The sequence below is a fragment of the Muntiacus reevesi genome, chromosome 1 (assembly GCF_963930625.1).
Source record: "Muntiacus reevesi chromosome 1, mMunRee1.1, whole genome shotgun sequence".
NCBI lineage: Eukaryota > Metazoa > Chordata > Mammalia > Artiodactyla > Cervidae > Muntiacus > Muntiacus reevesi.
In genome coordinates this window covers 196061602-196082148 of record NC_089249.1, presented here as the reverse complement: position 1 = coordinate 196082148, position 20547 = coordinate 196061602, and the positions used below count along the sequence as shown (strand labels likewise).

The following is a 20547-nucleotide window of genomic DNA, read 5'->3' as shown; positions in this document are numbered from 1 at the left end:
TGGCTCAGACGGTCAAGAATCTGACGGCAATGCTGGAGACCCGGGTTCCATCCCTGCGTTGGGAAGATCATGGCAACCCACTCCAGTATTCTTGCCTGGGAATCCCATGGACAGAGAGGCCTGGCGGATACAGTCCTTGGGGTCACAGAGTCAGACACGACTGAGCGACTAATACTGCTGTGCGCACCAGGCGCCCCCGGCAGGATCTCCAGCCCCACCCGCCGCCGGTTTAGGATGAGAAAATGAAGAGAGCTGGGGCGGGGGGGAGCGGGGGGGACAGTCATTAATTCTAGACGTAACATCCAAAGTCTGGGGCTTTCCAAATGCCCCTGGCTCTCGGGACCCCCCACTCCCACTGCTCTCTCCCTGGCAGAAACGCACCTGATTCCCAAGGTCCCTCCTGGAAGAAGGACCAGCGGAAGTGGCTTCGGAAGTGGGAGTTCGCCCCGGGATGCCCAGAGCAGATACACATCTCAAGTGGGTCTGGAAGACTCCTGAGCAGCCCAGGACAGAACAATCAGTCCGCAGCCAGCTGACCCTTGTCCCGCTTGCTGTAGCCGAGTCCCCGGGAAACGGGGTGGGGGCGGGGGGGGCGCGAGGGGGTTGGAGACGCGGTTTCCTGGGGTCTGGCAGCTGCTGCCTTCCATCCTTAACCTCTCCCTTCAGGCTCCGGGCCCCAGACCCGCAGTTCCCTCGGGCCCCGTCTGGGCGCTCTCCCCGCCCCCAGGCTCAGCTTCCCTCCCCGGTAGCCGCGGGCCCCTCCCGCCAAAGGAAGTGAGAAGGGGGCTGTTGTAAGAGGAACTAGGGCCGGGAGTCTGCCAGAGGAGCAGGAGCAGGGCCATGCCCGAGCCGCCCCCAGGAGCCTCCTGAGCCTGCACCCCTCCCACGACCCCTCCAGGCACCTCCCCAGGGACCCAGACACCAGCCCCCACCATGGTAAGTCATTCAGGGTGGGCCCTGAAGTGCCGCAGTCGGGGGCACCAGTCAGATGGAAGTGTCTAGAGGCCGCCACCAGAAAGTGGGACCATGGGAATGGGCACAGCAGGCTCTCTGGGATTCTGCCCTACAACTCAGGTGCTCCAAGCATCCCACACCGGGCACCAAGCTCCCTTTGGATGGTGGACAAGATGCCAGGGTGGGGATGGGGCACCAAGGACGGAGCAGTAACCGAAGGACAGAAGATGGTTTTGAAGGCTCACACAGTGCCTGCAGGTGCAGGGACAAACCCCTTTCCTGGGGTGTGGGGAACCCAGTTCCCAGCCGAGTTTGGTGCCTCATCTCCCTGTGTGGCCTTGGGCCAGTCACCTCCCCCTCTGCAGGCCTCAGTTCCCACGCATGTCATATTAGGAAGTCTCTCAGGATGTGGAGGTGTTTGGGGGAACCTTCAGAGGGTCTTGGGATCCAGCCTCTCTGAGTCCACCACAGTTGGGAGAGAAAGCTGGGTCAAGTGGGTGGTGGGTTGCCATGACGGTGGCATGCCGGCATCCCAGTGTGGGTGCCAGGGTGGTTTGGCATAGTCATCACAGAAGCGGGAGTGGGTGAGATGAAACCTGTCCATACCACCACGCTACCTTCTGCTGGAGGGTGGCAGGGAAAAAACACTGCACCCAGAAGCATCACCGCCTGGTGAGACTGAGGTCTGATGATGACTGTGGTGATAAGGTTGTAGAGACAGTCATGGTCCTCGGTCTAGATCCAGTAGCATCATGTCACACTCATGAAGAGGAGACTTGGCTGGCTATAAATGTCACACCTCTGTCCCCCGCAGCCAAAGTTCCATGGTTCTGCAAGCCACTTCAGCTTTCATTTTTTGTCAACCTGTCCATTAGGGCGTGTGGCTGGGGACAGTCACAGGGCTAAGAGTGACAACTGCAGGTCTCCTGGTAGTTGCTGCAATGTGGAGGCAGGGATTTCGAGATCACCCTATTTCAGAAAGCCAGTGATAGATGGGGCATCACGGGCCACAGACCCCTCTGGGTAACCCACAAGCAAACCATCAGCTAGAGCTCTGGGCTTGAGATGGAAGCCCTTCCAAGACGGAGCCGGGCCAGGAAGACTCCTTGATCAAAGAAACACAGGAAATAATTTGCTACTTGAGAGAAAAGCAACCCCTCCCAAGGAAACCGTGTGAAATGCTGAGTCAATGATTTGCTTGGCCAACCAGGTCTGGGAAGGGAGAAACTCACCCAAGAGGATCACAAATTTAAAAAAAAAAAAAAAAAAGAGTGTAATTTATCCATGAGGTTAATACCTCTGTCTAGGGGTGCTGACATCTTCCTGGAGGGGTGCTGGGTGCCAGAAGGAGTGTTGAAAGAGTCAGTGAAATGATGCTTGTCAAGTGCTTCACAGAGCACATAATATTCTCCATACACAGCAGCAACCATTGTGGCTGATGCATATTCATGGTGGGAGTTAGCCATGGTGATGGATGGATGTGGCTTCGTTCTTGGTTCCTGTGGAAGAGTTGGGTTGTTGATGTCATTGTTCATGACGGTCGTTGCTGTCAGCTGTCCCATGTCGGTGGTGTGGTGGTGGCAGGGATGGCTGCTTTTAGTGCCAGCTAGTGTTGAATATTGGTGGCTGGCGGTTGCTTGTTTTCCTCTGGAGGTTTGATCTCTAGAATAATGGCAGTTGGTCATTGTCTGAAGTTGGGTGGTGACAGTGATGTTCATTTGCTCTTGGTCATTCATTGATGATTTGGGTGACAGTCTTGGGACTGGTGGTGATGCACTGTTGGTCTGGAAAGGGGTATGATTGAATGCTGAACTTCCTAGGTGGCTCAGTGCTAAAGAATCTGTTTGCCAACACAGGACACTGCCTTCGATCCCTGGGTCGGGGAGATCCCCTGGAGAAGGAAATAGCAACCCATTCCAGTATTCTTGCCTGGAAAATCCCGTTTACAGAGAAGCTTGGCAGGCTACAGTCCACAGCGTCGCAGAAGAGTCTGTGACTGCTAGTTACGATTTAGTGACTAGAGAACAACTGACCGCCGCTTCAATGGTGGTAGGTTACATGTGGTTGTTGACGGCTACTATTGTGATTGTGGTTGTTACTGTCGATGGTGATTGGTTATTATGGGCTGTTGGTGCCGGTGGTAATGATTGCTGATGGTGGTGAGTGATGGTAAGCAAATGGGTAGTGGAATCCTTCGTTCTTCTGTTTGATGTTAGCTGGCATTAAGGTTATCAGCAGTTTCTGTTTGACTTCGGCTCAGGGGCAGGTAAAGGCAGCAATTGGTTGTCCTCAGTTGATAATGGTGGTGACATGAGAGTAATGGTGGTTGTTTTGAAAGTACAGACATGAAGCCGGGAGACCAGTAATGTGGCTGCTTGAGCCAGGGGCGGCAGTCATGGGGATGGACAGAAAAGGCTGGAGGCCAAGAGAGGGTGAAGGAAAAAGATGCTAGAAGGACAAGGATCCCCAGATGTTGGAGAATGGCCTCTGGTTAGGGCCAAAGAAGCCTGAGACACCCCTCCCAAGGGAGGGGGAGACCTGAGAGCCGTTGGAGGTGAGACTGTTGGTTGCATGGGGTAGAGATGCAGGGCGTGTCCCCAGAGCCCCACAGAGCAGGACCCAGGCGCCAAGGGCACAGCAGGGGCCCAGGGTGGGGCCAGGGGCCGAGGGCGGCTCCTGCAGCCCCTGCCACAGCAGCTTCACCTCACCACCAGCTGGCAACCACAGCACGCAGGACCCCGGCGAGGAAGGAAGTGGCTGCTTCGTTGTTCTCTCCAGTCTGAGGCTCTGCTCATCACCACCCAGGAGCAGGGAGGCCAGAGCAGTTGGTGCAGATTGCAAAAACTCGCTCCACCAGCCCTTCTCCTGCTGGCTCTGTGTCCCGAGCCTGTGGGATTGGCCAGCTTAAGGTTGCTGCTGCTGCTGCCACTGGCGACGGGGAGAGAGGCTAGTGTTTCCTCTTGGCAAGCTTCGCCTCGTTGAATCTGCACAGCTGCCCTTGAGGCCCATAGTCCTCGATATTCCCATTTGCCCAATGAGAAAACAGAGGCAGGGAGATTCGGCAAGTGGCCAGGAGCCCCAAGATAGTAGAGGATTTCAACCAGTGATCCCCAAGGTCACACTTTGTACGGCCACCTTGATCGACAACCTCTTCCTCCTCCGTCCAGGTGAGAGGCCACCTGAGGGTGTGGGCTGACTCCTATAGTCTAGTTTTTAGTTCAAGCAACTAGAATCCTGGTGTCCCACACGCACCCAAGGCCTTCTGGCCCATTGCTCCTGCTGCCACCACTGACAACATTCTGAAACATTCACATTTCAAGGTCTGTCTCCTACAGGAAGCCTGCTCTGATTGCCTCAGCCTCCTACAGGAAGCCCTCTCTGATTGCCTCAGTTCTTCTTCGTGCAGTCTGATTGGGATCACTGTCTCCCCTGGACAACTCGTTTCTGAGTTACTCAAGAGCAGAGTCTAGTCCTGGTCCCCACAGACCTCCATGCATAGTAGGAGTTCAGAAAGTGTTTTCACTACAGGGCTCCAATGCCCCAGCCCTTGGTTCTCCCTTCTTTGGCACCAGGGAAGCTGCAGCCCCATGCCTCTGCTGTAAGTTGTGGGGGAGCCTCTCTGAAGAGCTGAAGTTAGAAAATATGTTCTCTTTTCCCTCCCAGTCACCTCATGCCCCTGACTATCTTTCACAAGAACTCCAGCCTGTTGAGTCATATCTGACTTGTGGTCAACTGTGACCACAAGCTCTCTGTTACACCCTCACCCCCAAGGGAGGAACAAACAGCTTCAACTTGACCCTCAGAGACTTGGGGGACACAAAGAGATGGATACCAATGGCACAGGATAGGAGGCAGTCTTATCGCAATGACACTTCATTCATTTATTCATTCAACAAATCTATGTTGACCAGCTCCTCTATATTATCAAACACTGACCACTTTCACTAAATGCTCTTGGGGACACTGGCTGCCATTTCCTGAGGCAACCCAGTGGATCTTTTCTCAGCACTGGCTTGTTTATTTTCCCCAGCAAGCCCACGGAGGAGATTTATTATGGCACCCGTTCTACAGATGGGGCAACTGAGGCTTGGCGATGTGAAGTGGCCTCCCTGGGGTCCCATAGCCAAGTGTCAGGCCAGGCCTCACACCCAGTTCATCCCTTGCCAAAATTCTCAACTCTCCTCCCTCACACTGTACCCCCTTGAGCAAAACCTCTCTCTCCATCACAAACAACCCACGGGTCTTTTGTGTGATCATGTAGAACTCGGCTGGATCCGGGGGTCCCAGCTTCCTGGGGCTGGACACAGAAGGAGGGGCTGCTAGAGGCAGAGGCCCACTCCACTGGGTGGGGAAAGGAGGGAGGGGCAGGAAGAGGAACCAAGTTCTAGGGGCCAGGAGAGCCAGCCAGACACAGCCGGCCTCAGGGCCTCTGACCTCAGAGAAAGGAAGTAGCCTGTAGTCTCAGCTGAGCCTGAGGGGGTCCCAAGAGTATGGAGATCAGGATGACCCCAAAGAGGAAACCCTGGACAGGACCATACGTGTCTCCTCCCCGTCCTCATCAGGCCTATATAGCACCAACCCTGGCCATTCCCAACACAGACCCAGCTTCCCTTTCAGCTGTGTGACCTTAGGGAGGACACTTAACCTCTCTCTCCAGGCCATAGTTTTCTCTTTCGCAAGATGGACCTAATCAGAGTACTGACCCAGGCGTGTGCCCAGAGGATGCGATGAGATAATTCACGGAAAAAGCTTAGACCAGTGTCTGGCACAAAATAAGTGCCAGTGGGGTGTGAACTTTTGTTACGTATTGTTGTTCCCGGTTACCGTAGTTACCACCCACGCCCCACCCTTTGAGGTCTTCAGAGAGAGAATCCACTTCCAGTTCACCCTCCCAACCTCCCCAGCCCGACTCAGGGAAACTGCAGCCCCACCAGGTCCCTGAATGACACCACTTCATCCCCTGTATTTAAATTTTCATTTAAAATTTTGCTCTTCTCACCAACACACCAGCTGGTCTCCTTATTTTAAAAATAGAAAGTACACTCCCCTGACCCTTCCTTCCCCACAAAGCCTCTTTCCCTCTTCCCGTTCTTGGCCAGACTGTCCAAAAGCAGTCCTCTCTCCCAGTCTATACCTCCTGACCTCCCAAGTTGACTTGACCCTGAGGTGTCCATGGGGGGACCCTCTGAGCCTCCAGTGAGCGTGAAGTTCTTTAGCAGCTGGGGGTCCAGTCGACAGCTCCCTGCTTCTCCCAACTGGCCACCCCAGGTCCTGGCTGCCTCCAAACTCAGCCTCTGCCATGGGATACTTGCTAACCCCTCCACGCTGCTGTTCCCGAAACCTTGTCCTCCCCCACCTACCTTCCTGCTGTATCCCAGGGCTCTCAGAGCATCACACCCAGTTGCTGTTGCTCAGTCGCTGCCTTGTCCGTCTCTTTGTGACCCCATGGACTGTAGCCCACCAGGCTCCTCTGTCCACGGGGTTTTCCAGGCAAGAATACTGGAGTGAGTTGCCATCTCCTTCTCCAGGGGATCTTCCCAACCCAGGGAGAGAACCCACGTCTCCTGTATTGGCAGGCGGATTCTTTACCACTGAGCCACCTGGGAAGCCCATCACACCCAGCACCTGCTTCTTGTAGCAAACATCTCAGCAGGCCCCCTTGAAACACTGAAATGAAATTCACATGCAACAAATCACACTAACTTCCATCTTTCAGAAACATTGAATGTGGTCCCCTGCAAGGCCAGGAGAGAGTCATTTAGAATAAAATGTGCATGGAAAGATGAAAGTGCTCAGGCCAGTGGCCCAAGAACTGTCACCGGAGTGGCCAGGTGCTAACACCTCAACACAGCCAGCGAGACAGCCCCACCCCCCCCACCCCAAGTAGGACACATTAACCTCACGAGCAACGTAAGCTTCTAAACACTGGATGCTTTTTTCTTTTTCTTAAATTAATTAAGCTACCTATTTATGGCTACGCTGGGTCTTTGTTGCTGCTTGTGGGCTTTCTCTAGTTGCAGTGAGCAGGGGCTAATCTTCGCTGAGGTGCACAGGATTCCCATTGTGGCGGCTTCTCTTGTTGCAGAGCACAGACTCTGGGGTGTGCAGACTTTACTAGTTGTAGAGCGAGCTTAGTTGCCCCACCGCAAGTGGGATCTTAGTTCCCAGATCAGGGATCAAACCTGTGTCCCCTGCATTAGCAAGCGGATTCTTAACCACTGGACAACCAAGAAAGTCCTCTCACAATTCTTAAAGCACCCTGAGGAGCAGTATAACCCCAGATAGCACTCACAACATCCAGATCGGGGATGGGGTTATGGAGAGGGATGCCCAGAGAGTTGGCAGATCTAGAGGGAGCACTTGACCTGGCCTGGAATCAGGGAGGTCTTCTAGGAGGAGGTGTCACCTGAGCCATTTCTTAAGGTAAAGATTGGCTTTTTTTTTTTTTTTGGCTTCACTGAGTCTTTGCTGCTGCATGTATGCTTTCTCTAGTTGCCACGAGTGGGGGCTACTCACTAGTTGAGGTACAAGGCCTTCTCATTGTGGTGGCGTCTCTTGTTGCAGAGCACAGGCTCTAGGCACACAGGCTTCAGTAGTTGCAGCAAGCAGACTCAGGAGTTGTGCACAGGCTGAGTTGCTCTGCAGCAAGTGGGATCTTCCCAGACCAGGGATTGAACCTGTGTCCCCCACATTGGTTGGTGGGTTATTAACCACTGGACCAGTAGGAAAGTCCCTAGACTGGCATTGTTAACCAGGCAGGAAGGATGTTCTGGGCAGAGGGCTCAACATCTGCAAAGACTTAGAGGCAAGGGAGTGAGGAACTGAAAGAGTTCTTCCTAAAGTCCTAGGTTACTGGCACAGACTAGGTGCTCAAGAAATCTCTGTGGAGTGGCTGCATGGGGATGGCAGTGATGGGAAGCCGCCAACAAAGAGATGGGGCCATAATTGCCACTGGAAAAATTCACACTTGGGACTTCCCTGATGGTCCTGTGGTTAGGACTGCACTTCCAGTGCAGGGGGCATGGATTAAATCCCTAGTCAGGGAACCGAAGTCGCAAATCTGCATGGCACCCAATAAATAAACTAAATAACAGTAAGAATAATAAAATAGTGTTCTTTTTTATTTTTTTTTATTTTTTAAAAATTTATTTATTTTAATTGGAAGCTAATTATTTTACAATATTGTAGTGGTTTTTGCCATACATTGGCATGAATCAGCCATGGGTGTACATGTGTTTCCCATCCTGAACCCCCCTCCCGCCTCCCTCCCCATCCCATCCTATCCCTCAGGGTCATCCCAGTGCACCAGCCCTGAGCACTTGTCTCATGCATCTAACCCTGACTGGCGATCTGTTTCACATATGATAATACACATGTTTCAGTGCTATTCTCTCAAATCATCCCACCCTTGCCTTCTCCCACAGAGTCTGAAAGACTGTTCTTTACATTTGTGCCTCTTCTGCTGTCTCGCATATAGGGTCATCGTTACCATCTTTCTGAATTCCATATGTGTGCGTTAGTATACTGTATTGGTGTTTTTCTTTCTAACTTAAAAATATGGAATGCTTCACGAATTTGCGTGTCATCCTTGCACAAGGGCCGTAGCTAATCTTCTCTGTATCGCTCCAATTTTAGTATATGTGCTGCCAAAGCAAGCACTCCATATGTATCTTTTTATTTACTACGTGTGTGTGCTAAGTTGCTTCAGTCGTTTCCAACTCATTGCGACCCCATGGACTGTAGCCCATCAGGCTCCTCTGCCCATGGGATTCTCAAGGCAAGAATACTGGAGTGGGTTGCCATGCCCTTCTCCATGTTCTTTTTTAAAAAAGAAAGAAAAATTCACTCTCAATAATCAGGCTAGAAGCAGTCTCAGGGGCTCCAGCCCTGCCCCTTCCTCCCCCCTACCCTCCCCCAAACACTCCCTCCTCTGCTTTCTCTTCCTGCTTCAGTCACACCTCTGTACTTGCCCTGGCAGTTCACTCTGTCTGCTGAACCTTTTCTCTCTGTACTTGATCAAAACTCTTCTCAGCTTTCACACACCATCCCCAAAGCCCCCTGGAGCCCAGCCACTCACGAATGTAGATGCAAAAACCTGGCCTTTGCTGTCAGATGACCCTGGATTTGAACTCCACGTCCTTGGAACCAGGTTAGCTGCATCCTTAGTCAAGGGTCAAATCCCTCTCGGGCCCCAATCTCCTTCCCAGACTTTACGGCACTGAGCTATGACGATTGCCAATAATATGGGTGACACCTTGCAGGGCTGAGTCCCTTCACTGCTCACCTGAAACTATCACAACATTTTTGTTAATCAGCTACACCCCAATGCAAAATAAGTTTAAAAAAAAAAAATTGGCAACACCTGCCTCCAGCATCGGGCGTGTCATAGATGCTTGGTGAATGTTAATTCTGTCAAGTGTCCCTCTTTTGGGAACCCTTCCCCTTCCCCACTTTGTTCCCCCAAAGCAGTTAATCTCTCTTTTCAACCCTGGAAAGTAAGGCTGCTCCTCCCATTTTACAGATGAAGTCACTGAGGCTCAGAGCAATGTTAGGTCACACAGCCAGGATCAGAACCCAGATCTAACCCACACCCAAAACTGGGCTGATTTAATGTCTCTGGATATCATTCCATGAATCCCCGCCCCAACCCCCCACCTCAGAGACTGTCAGCATGACCAGAATCTGAGCTAGCACCTCCCCTGCTCAGGAACCTTCTATGGCTCCCCAATTCCCCCTGGGGAGCACTGGGAGAGACTGAATTCTCATCTACCTCTGCCCTGAAGTTGCCCACGCTGACCCACCCGCTTGATCTCTGCCTGAATCCCCTCCCAGATGGGCCCAGCACACGATCTCCACTCCCCTGGCAAGTCCTGGTCATCTTTGAAGACCTGACTTTGGTTCCCAGTATCTTTGCTCTTGAGTTTCCCAAGTGGTGCTAGTGGTAAAGAACCTGCCTGCCAATACACGGGACATAAGGGCTGCAGGTTCGATCCCTAGGTCAGGGCGATCCCCTGGAGGAGGGCTTGGGAACCCACTTGAATATCTTGTCTGGAGAATCCCATAGACAGAGGACCTGGTGAGCTACAGTCCATAGAGTTGCAAAGAGTCGGATGTGACTGAAGCGTCTTATCACATATGCATCTTTGTTCTTGGGGGCTTCCTCTAAAGCTGGGTTTCTTTCTTTGACCTTGTCCCTTGCCAGGTCCTCCCTGCGGGGGCTGAGAAAGGACTTAGTCCAAATCCCTGCCCTCCAGGGGCTCCAGGTCTGGTGGGTGTGGGGATTCCTGCAGGAGGGACACCTTGTCTGAGCATGAGTTACCAGCTAGGAGAGCTCCACCACTCTGTGCCCGATCCCTCTGTGACAGGGTATATAGAACAGAGGCAGAGAGTGCCTGAGAGGGCCAGTGTGCTGAAGTGTTTAAGGTACTGGATGACCTCAGCTGGTCTAAGAGGAGAGCATTCCTGGCAGGCTTCCTGGAGGAGGAGTTTAAATGGGGAACTTGTGTCTGAGTCTCCTCCTTGCCTTGAGGCCAAAGAAAGGTGTCAGCTGATGAAAAGCTGAGGGAGAAAATTAAAAGGGAAAGTGGAAGCTTGGAATGTGCCAGAACTGACTCTCTAAGGATGGAGACCACGGCAGGGGTGGTGGGAAGCCTGGGGGATCTGAGGACCAAGGTCACTGAGGCAGAGATCACAGACACATGGTGACTGAGAGAATCTCAGGGGGACGGGCTAGGAGGACCCCAAGGTAGGAGGAAGCAAGTGGGGGGAAGAAGGTCACCTTGAGGTGGAAACGTTGTTCAGTCATTCAGTCATGTCCGATTTCTTTGCAACCCCATGGACTGCAGCTCGCCAGGCTTTCTTGTCCTTCACTATCCCCCAGAGTTTGTTCAAACTCATGTATGTTGAGTCGGTGATGCCATCCAACCATCTCATCCTCTGCCGCCCCCTTCTCCTTTTGCTTTCAATCTTAGATCAGAGTCTTTTCCAATGAGTCAGCTCTTCACATCAGGTGGCCAAAGTGTTGAAGCTTCAGTTTCAGCATCAGTCCTTCCAATGAATATTCAGGGTTGATATCCTTTAGGATTGACTAGTTTGATCTCCTTGCTGTCCAAAGGATTCTCAAGAGTCTTCTCCAGCAGCACAGTTCGAAAGCATCAACTCTTCAGGACTCACCCTCCTTTATGGTCCAATTCTCACATCCATACCTGACTATTGGAAAAACCATAGCTTTGACTACACGGAAATTTGCCAGCAAAGTGATGTCTCTGCTTTTTAATACACTGTTCGTCATAGCTTTTCTTCCAAGGAGCAAGCGTCTTGGGTCAAATGCCAGGGAAAAGTCAGGAACTCAGCCTGGGCCAAGGGAGGGAGGGATGGGCTGGAGATGTGAGAGATGGGGGGGGGGGAGCTCCCCCATCAAGCCTTCCCTGATGCCCTCCTCCCCTCCCATATTTGCCAGATCCCCAAGCACACTCTGCCCCACTGGGCAGGCATCACCCTCTGCTCCATGGCAACGGGATACAAAGTAGAGGGATGCTGGTACCAAAAGAGAGAGGGCTGAGAGACATATCCAAGCTGTCATTCTGTCTGTCCTCCTCTTTGGGGACTAGACCTTGTCTCCCTCTCTTGTCGTCCCTGAGATGGGGAAGGAGGGAGGGAGGTGGCAGGTGGGCAAGGGGACAGCATCAGAAGCTGATGATGTAGGTGAGCCAGGTGGGAAGGGGAGGAGTGCTGAGGCACCAGCCCCCGCCACGTCCCCTGCAGGGGCTCACCGTCACCCCACCTCCCCCACCCCCAGGGTAGCAAGGAGCGCTTCCACTGGCAGAGCCACAATGTGAAGCAGAGCGGCGTGGACGACATGGTGCTTCTACCCCAGATCACTGAGGACGCCATCGTGGGCAACCTCCGCAAGCGCTTCATGGATGACTACATCTTTGTACCCTGGGCCGTGGGCGGGGTGGGCAGATGCAGGACTCAGGGACAGGAGGATGACTGACCAGTGGATGGAGGGATGGTGGGTGGATGAGGGCAGGGGAGGATGAAAGAGAGGCTGTAGGCCGGAAGGGACACGCCTACCTAACCACAGGAAGAGTGGGGATGGGCAGCAAGAGCTCAGGGCGTTAGGACCCAGGTATAGCGGAGTGGCAGGGGGGCTCCTGTTGGGAGTGACCGTGGCTCTCACTGCTCCCTCTGCTCTGGGGCAACTCAGGCACAGCACCTGCTGTTCCCCTCTTTCTGGATCCAGCTCAGTTTTTTCCTAAGACACCTGGAATATCTCCATCTCTTCCTCCAAGTCATGGGGAGGCCCCAAGGGAGCAGGAGGAGGGGACAGGGCCCCTTGAGGGACACAGCTTGCCAGGACACTGCATGGCCCTTAACCACCCTCACCCCAGACCTACATTGGCTCCGTGCTCATCTCCGTAAACCCCTTCAAGCAGATGCCCTACTTCACAGACCGCGAGATCGACCTCTACCAGGGCGCGGTGAGGCGGGGACCGGGTGGGAGCCACAGCCACAAGGCTTCCCCCTGACCTTAGCCCTAGGCTGAGCCCTGGTCTCTCCCACCAGGCCCAGTATGAGAATCCCCCGCACATCTACGCCCTCACCGACAATATGTACCGGAACATGCTTATAGACTGTGAGAACCAGTGTGTCATCATCAGGTAGAGTGGGAACCCCAGACCCTCCTCCCCAAAGCCCCCCAAACAGCATCACCACCCCAGGGAGGTTTAATTGGAACTCCTGATCCAAACAGAGCCTCGCTGTGCCTCTCCACCCCCAGCCCCACTCTACTTAGCTTCTCCCGTCTGATCCATGAAGCATTTTAAGCATTCATTCTGTTATTGCCCACCTGTTCCATCTAAGTGTCGGGAGGATAGAGTTTTAGATCCGTCTTGTTGGCTATGGTATCCCCTGGGCTATTGCCTGGCACCCAATAGGTGTCAGTGAATAAACGATCAGAGCCCCAGCTAGAAAGGTCACTTCCTCCACCCCTGGTCATTCACCATCGTTTCTCTCCCCCATCCTCAGTGGAGAGAGTGGAGCTGGGAAGACAGTGGCAGCCAAATATATCATGGGCTACATCTCCAAGGTGTCGGGTGGAGGCGAGAAGGTCCAGGTAAGGCAAAACAGGAAGAGCGGCTGAGTCTCCCCACACGGAATTTCATCCCCTCACCTCCAAACTCCCACACCCCACCTCAGTCTGACCTCTTCCCACCCCCACCTGCCTCTTTCCCCAGCACGTGAAAGATATCATCCTTCAATCAAACCCACTGCTGGAAGCCTTTGGCAATGCCAAGACAGTGCGCAACAATAACTCCAGTCGCTTTGTGAGTCTTGTGGCCTCTATACTGTTTGTCTCTGTCTCTTTCCTTTACCTATACGCTCAAGAGTACGGGAAATACCTGCTCCTCGATGGGAGACTGGCTTCCTGTTCATGATCCCTCTGAAAAAAAAGGTCCCCATCAGCAGCTCTGTGGAGGCCAAGACATGTCCGCATACCATGCTTGAATACTCCTCCCTGGCTGCAACTAGGCTACGTCTGTTCCTATTTGCATTTCAGATCCCATTTATTCCCTCATTCATTCTTTCTTTCATCAAATGCTTCTTGGAGTCCTTCTTTGTGTCAGGTGCTTGCTGAGCCTAATGAAAGACAGAATAGGTCAACAGATTTGGGTTTGTCATCATTTTCTGTCACTGTTTGGATGTGTGGCTTGGACAAAAAAAAAACCAATGTAACCTTGTGGGTCTCCTCTGTTGGAATGGGATGGTGTGGTGGCTTAGATGGTAAAGAATCTCCCTGCACTTCAGGAAACCCAAGTTTGATCCCTGAATCGGGAAGATTCCCTGGTGGAGGGAATGGTTACCCACTCCAGTATTCTTGCCTGGAGAATCCCATGGACAGAGGAGCCCAGGGGCTACAGTCTATGGAGTCACAAAAAGTCAGACACGACTGAGTGACTAACACTTTCACTTTCATAGACTTCAATAATTTCAGTAAATGCTTGAACATGGAAATGGCTTAATGAATTCTGACACTAATGAGATTTTTTCCCTAGATATTACTATCTATAATATTAATTATATTTTATTTTCTAATATATTTCAATATAATTATATTTGAAGTATTTTCTCCAACATTTTATTTTAAATTTTTCATATACATGGAAAGGCTAAACACTACAGTGAACACCTGTATGCTCATCTCCTAGATTCTACCATTAATATTTTACCATTCTTGCTTAATCATATGTGCATCGATCATACCTTTCCCTCAAACACTTAAGCACGCAGATGATTAATCAGAGTCCAATATAAATTTGCAGCTCTCTTTCATTTCTTTTAAAGTTAAATTTGCATACAGCAAAATATGTATATCTAAAGGGGACTATTCATTAATTTAGACAAGTGCATACACCCATGCAACCAACACTCCTATCAGTATACAGAATATCACCATCTCTGCAGAAAGTCTCCTCTTGTCTCTTTCTAATCAGCCTCTACTTCTACCTTACCCAAGAAGAAGTCACTCTAATTTTTTTTTGGCACCATAGATTACTTTCAGCAGTTTTAGGATTTCATATAAATAGAATCACACAGTCTGTGTTTTCAGACTACTAATATACAGAAAAACATGAATGAACCACAAGAACATTTAATTCTATTTTATTTTATTTTATTCTATCCTATTGCTGTTGTTGTGTTCAGTGGTGTCCAACTCTTTTTCGACCCCATGGACTGTAGCCTGCCAGGCTCCTCTGTCCATGGGATTTCCCAGGCAAGAATACTGGAGTGGGTTGCCACTTCCTTCTCCAGGGGATCTTTCCAATCCAGGGTTCAAAACTGAGGTACTTATGTCTCCTGCATTGGCAGGCAGATTCTTTACCACTGGTGCTACCTGGGAAGCCCCTTATTTTATATAATTTTGGTTCAGACGATAAAGAATCCACCTGCAGTGCAGGAGACCCACGTTTGACTCTTGGGTTGGGAAGATCCTCTGGAGAAGGGAATGGCAACAGGGCTAGAGGTCCCAGGTTAGGGCCTGAATCATCAGGGAGGGAGGAAAAGGCATTCCTGGCCCAGGACCCAGCTTAAGCAAAGGCTGGAGGGAAAGAGCTGGTGAGAAGAACAGTAAGTGGGAGTTGGGGAGAGAAGAGCTACTTGAGGTCACTTGGGGAAGAAGGCTCATAAGACCCATCCCCAGTCCTTCCTCACCTGTAGCCCTAGGACTCTGGGCGGCGACTGATGTGGCTTTCTCGGGTTCAGGGCAAGTACTTTGAGATCCAGTTCAGCCGAGGTGGGGAGCCGGATGGGGGCAAGATCTCCAACTTCCTGCTGGAGAAATCCCGTGTGGTCATGCAGAATGAAAACGAGAGGAATTTCCACATCTACTACCAGGTGCAAGGAAGGTGGCTGTGGGGCTGGGGCAGAGGGAGCCCCACTGGAGCCCAGGGGCAGATACCACGGGAGGGTCGGCATTTGGGAGCCCGTGATGGCGAGGACTGGGGGGTTACAGAGGACTGCACCCATCCACCACCACGTGAACGAGCTTCACTTGCCCTGCAGTTGCTGGAAGGGGCCTCTCAGGAGCAGCGGCAGAACCTAGGGCTCATGACTCCCGACTACTATTACTACCTCAACCAGTCAGACACCTACAAGGTGGACGGCACCGATGACCGGAGTGACTTCAGTGAGACTCTGGTGAGCCCCTGTTGCCACTTCAGCCCCCAGAAACCTTCTTGTGTTACAAATCGGGAAACCAAGGCCCAGAGAGGGACAGGGACTTGCCCAAGGTCACACAGCAAAAAAAAAAAGAAGCCAGGAGAGGGGTCCAGGTGTCCTGACCGTCCCCCCGCCCCCGCCACCCTGCCCCGCATGTCTGTGCTGCGGCCACTGAAGCCTAGCCCACGGGTCGGCTGGAGGTCGGGCTTTGCACCAGAGGCTCTGTGCCCCATGTGCTTGCAGAGCGCCATGCAAGTCATCGGGATCCCGGCCAACGTCCAGGAGCTGGTCCTGCAGCTCGTGGCGGGCATCTTGCATTTGGGAAACATCAGCTTCTGCGAAGATGGGAATTACGCCCGGGTGGAGAGTGCAGACCGTGAGTGTGGGTGCTGCGGAGGGTGTGGTGGAGGCGTGTGTGTGTGTGTGTGTGTGTGTGTGTGTGTGTGTGTGTGTGTGTGTGTGTGAACTGCTTCCTCCCAGTTGTGGCCCCCAGCAGCTGAGGACCTAAGCGAACAAGATCGATGTCACAGGGCAAAAATGGGGAGAGATGGGAGCCCCTGTGTGAGGCCCAAGAACCTGACGGGCTGTTCCCTTTCTCCCCACCCCACCACCTGGCAGTCCTGGCCTTCCCCGCCTACCTCCTGGGCATTGACAGTGGGCGGCTGCAGGAGAAACTGACCAGCCGCAAGATGGACAGCCGTTGGGGCGGACGCAGCGAGTCCATTGACGTGACCCTGAACGTGGAGCAGGCAGCCTACACACGGGATGCTCTAGCCAAGGGGCTCTACTCCCGTCTCTTCGACTTCCTTGTGGAGGCAAGTGGGGCTCTGGGGACAGGGGTAGGGGGAGAGGGGCTCTGGGGCAGCAGGCCCAGGGCTTGGACCAGCCAAGAGGGGGAGGGGGAGCATCTTGACCGTCATGACCTTGCTAATGCCCAGCTGTGGGAGGTACCACACCGAGCAGGAGGTGATTTGATGGGAGATTTAAGGTCTATCTTAAAGACTTAAGGTCTTCCTTAAAAACTAATCTGTGGGCTTCCCTGGTGGCTCAGACAGAACAGAATCTGCCTGCAAAGGAGTGAGACTCGGGTTCGATCCCTGGGTAGGAAAGATCCCCTGGAGAAAGGAATGGCAACGCACTCCAGTATTCTTGCCTAGAGCATCCCATGGACAGAGGAGCCTGGAGGACTCCAGTCCAGAGGGTCACAAAGAGTTGGACACAACTGAGCGACTAATATTTTCACTTTCACTTTGGCTGTTGCATGGAGCCCAAGCAGGAGGGGGCCTATCAGAAGTGTCCAGGCCTGGATCAAGATGGGGGCTGCTAGAATGGAGAGGGGTGGGTGCCTTAGAGAGAGCCATGAAGGCGGCTGTCAGAAGGACCAAGTGATGGACCAGGTGATGGTGGACGAGAACAGGATGTGACAAGGTCAAGAACGGTGACTAAACATGCAATGGTTGCAAACAGCAGCCTCCTTGGTAATGCAGGTGGCCTATTGCCTAAGGGGTCTTGGAGACAGTCCTTTCAGGGAACATTCATGATGGACATGCTGACCCCCAGTCTAGGCTCTAGATAGGTGTGCAAGGTGCCTTTGGAAAGCCCCAGGGCCCAGTGGCCAGGGTCCACCCTGGCCAAGTCATAATGTCCATCCGCACCAAGGAGTATATGTTTGAGGCCCTCCACAGGGCCAAGTTCAAGTTCTTTGGCTGCCAGGAGATCCATATCTCCTAGAAGCAAGGATTTACTAAGTTTAATGTGGATGGATTTGGAAACATGGTGGCAGAAAAGCAGCTCATTCCAGATGGCTGTGGGGTCAAATACAGCCCTAATCACTGCCCCCTGGACAAATGGTGGGCCCTGTGCTCATGAGAGCCTTTCCCATTCTTACTTGGGCATGCTAAGTCGCCTCAGTCATGCCTGATTCTTTGCAACCCTATGGACTGTAGCCCACCAGGTTCCTCTGTCCATGGGATTCTCCAGGCAAGAATACTGGAGTGAGTTGCCAGTTCCTCCTCCAGAAGGTCTTCCCAACACAGGGATCAAACCTGTCTCTTGCACTGATAGGCAGATTCTAGTGCCACCTGGGAAGCCTGCTCTTTACTCATGCCCACCAATAAATCCCACTTTCCTGTCAGAAAAAAAGGATTGTGACTGTAGTAGCCAACACTCCATAGCAATTAATACATACCAGCTATGGTTCTGTTCTTCATGCATTGATTTATTTAATTCTTAAGAAAAAGCCCTCTAAGAGAGATGCTACTGTGAACCCATTTTAAAGATGAGCAAATAGAGGTGCAAAGTGGTTAAGGGGCAGAGCCAGCTCCCAAGGCAGGAACCCTAATGTCCTAACACCTGGTTTCTTGTAGGAATGATGGACAGGGGTGAGGGTAGGCACAGCAATGGAGAAGGCAGGAGAGACACTGGTGGGAGTGGACAAGAGCATTTCAAGACAGTGGGAGGCCTGTGTAGCCACTCACCTAGTGTCCCTGTGCATCACAGGCCATCAACCGTGCCATGCAGAAGCCCCAGGAGGAGTACAGTATCGGCGTGCTTGACATCTATGGCTTTGAGATCTTCCAGGTATGACCCTGCGGCCAACCCATGCCCACCCTGGGGGAGGGGGACCTCCAGCATCAGCCCACTGAGGGAGGCATGCTTTTCCTCCCTTGGCAGAAAAATGGCTTTGAGCAGTTCTGCATCAACTTTGTCAACGAGAAACTGCAGCAGATCTTTATTGAACTCACTCTGAAGGCTGAACAGGTGGGCAGGGGAAGACAACTGGCCAGGGCCAGGGGTCACTGGGGAGGAGGTGTGGGGCCATGAAGGTTGCCAAGCAACCAGGGACACCCCAGCCCCACATGGGCACTTCTCTCTGCTGACATGTCCAAGTTCCTTCTTCACAAGAGGTTTTCTATCTCTAAAGCTCTGATGGGGGCTGGAGCATTGCCTCTTTGTTCAAACCTTCAATGGGCTTCCTGGTGGCTCAGACAGTAAAGAATCTGCCTGCCAATACAGGAGGCATGGATTCGATCCCTGGGTCAGGAAGAGCCCCTGGAGGAGAGCATGACTACCCACTCCAGTATTCTTGCCTGGAGAGTTCCATGGACAGAGGAGCCTGGTGGGCTACAGTCCATGGGGTTGCAAAGAGTCGGACACGACTGAGCAGCACATGCTGTGTAACAGACACTGTTTGCGGTGCTGAGAAGACCCCCATGAATGGGATGGACAAAATCTTGCTGTTTTCATTCTACCCATCCTGCAGAGGCAGAACCTGAGACTAGGATTCAGGGAAAATACCAGGAGATGACTGAAGAAGTGAGAAAGGGATTTTTTTTTAAATTATTTATTTATTTTTGGCTACACCACACTGCATGTCAGATCTTAGACTCCCACCTGGGATTGAACCCATACCCCCTGCAGTGGAAGAACAGAGTCTTAACCACTGGCCTTTCAAGCTCTGAAAGGAATTTTTTTTTTAAGAGCCAAATGGGATGTATTCACGAAAAGGTCACACTTCAGGCAACTGGGGCTCAATTCTGGGGCCCCAGGGGGAAGGTCTGACCTCCAGGGAAATGAGATTTGTTATGGGAGACAGTCCTAAGTGATGAGATGGGAGGGACAAGTTATGGGGGGGGGGGGACATCTGTCACACCTCCTCCACCCATGCTTATGAAGCTAACAGTCTAGAAACACATCTTTGCGCCCGGTCTCATCCCTGCCCCCTTTGCCACCCCCAGGAGGAGTACGTACAGGAGGGTATCCGCTGGACCCCCATCCAGTACTTCAACAACAAAATCGTCTGTGACCTCATTGAAAACAAGCTGGTGAGGGCTGAGCCAGATTTAGGGGTTCTCGCTGGGCCCCAGTCAGAACTAGGCTTGGGAAATCACTGTGCTCCTGAGCTGGGCTTGGAAAAGCTGGGAGAACCCTGGAGGTTCTGGGTCCCCATAGACCCTTCTGACCCATGCTCCCCCTTAGGTAGCTGGAGCCCCACAGACATATCCATCAGCCAGCACGTCCGTTCACTCTGCTCACCTGTAACTTATTCACTCCACAAACATCGCCCCCAAGGCAGGCTGCGGGAGAGAGAGGGGTCAAAATCGACAGGTCCCCTTCATCTCCATCTGGGGAAAGGATAGAGGCACGGATCCCTTATGGGCTTCCCCATCCCATCCTGTACCAGCCAGCTTCCACAGCATCCCCACACATCGGAGCTTCCCATCACGTCCGCTCCCTCCCAGGAGCGGCAAGGGGTTGGGGCCGGGGCCGGGCTGAGCCCTTCCCCACCTCCTCACCCCCGCCCCCACAGAGCCCCCCAGGCATCATGAGCGTCCTGGACGACGTGTGCGCCACCATGCACGCCACCGGCGGCGGCGCCGACCAGACGCTGCTGCAGAAGCTGCAGGCGGCCGTGGGCAACCACGAGCACTTCAACAGCTGGAGCGCGGGCTTCGTCATCCACCACTACGCGGGCAAGGTGCGCCCCGCCCCTCGGGCCCTCAAACTCCGCCCCTCGGGCCCTCAGACTCCGCCCCTCAGGCCCGACCCACCCATCAGACCCCGCCCCTCAGGCAGGACCCCCCCGCCCCCATCAGACCCCGCCCCTCAGGCACGACCCCACCCATCAGACCCCGCCCCTCGACCCTCAGACTCCGCCCCTCAGGCACGACCCCCCCCCCCATCAGACTCCGCCCCTCAGGCACGATCCCCCCACCAGACTCCGCCCCTCAGACCCGACCCCACCCATCAGACCCCGCCCCTCGGACCCTCAAACTCCGCCCCTCAGGCACGACCCCCCCCCCCATTAGACTCCGCCCCTCAGGTCCGACCCACCAATCAGACCCCACCCCTCGGACCCTCAGCCCTGACCCG

General features: G+C 53.1%; 1 protein-coding gene, 1 non-coding gene and 1 pseudogene across 2 annotated transcripts in view; 2 read left to right on the top strand and 1 right to left on the bottom strand.

Annotated features, from left to right (window-relative positions):
* The first annotated feature begins 804 nt into the window (after positions 1-804).
* The window catches only part of MYO1F (myosin IF), a 38755-nt gene continuing 19012 nt past the window's right edge, over positions 805-20547 (top strand). Inside the window, exons 1-14 of the mRNA XM_065933251.1 lie at positions 805-936; positions 11753-11890; positions 12348-12437; positions 12523-12617; positions 12985-13072; positions 13194-13283; positions 15220-15351; positions 15520-15654; positions 15919-16051; positions 16294-16490; positions 18175-18255; positions 18349-18435; positions 19413-19499; positions 19985-20152. Of these exons, the coding sequence (XP_065789323.1) occupies positions 934-936; positions 11753-11890; positions 12348-12437; positions 12523-12617; positions 12985-13072; positions 13194-13283; positions 15220-15351; positions 15520-15654; positions 15919-16051; positions 16294-16490; positions 18175-18255; positions 18349-18435; positions 19413-19499; positions 19985-20152 (1524 nt within the window). The 5' untranslated portion in view covers positions 805-933. The remainder of the gene's footprint in view (positions 937-11752; positions 11891-12347; positions 12438-12522; positions 12618-12984; positions 13073-13193; positions 13284-15219; positions 15352-15519; positions 15655-15918; positions 16052-16293; positions 16491-18174; positions 18256-18348; positions 18436-19412; positions 19500-19984; positions 20153-20547) is intronic.
* LOC136156715 (U6 spliceosomal RNA) lies at positions 8506-8613 on the bottom strand. The gene has a single exon (XR_010661201.1). It is a non-coding gene; the product is annotated as a U6 spliceosomal RNA (small nuclear RNA).
* On the top strand, positions 17094-17196 carry LOC136156411 (small nucleolar RNA SNORA70; annotated as a pseudogene).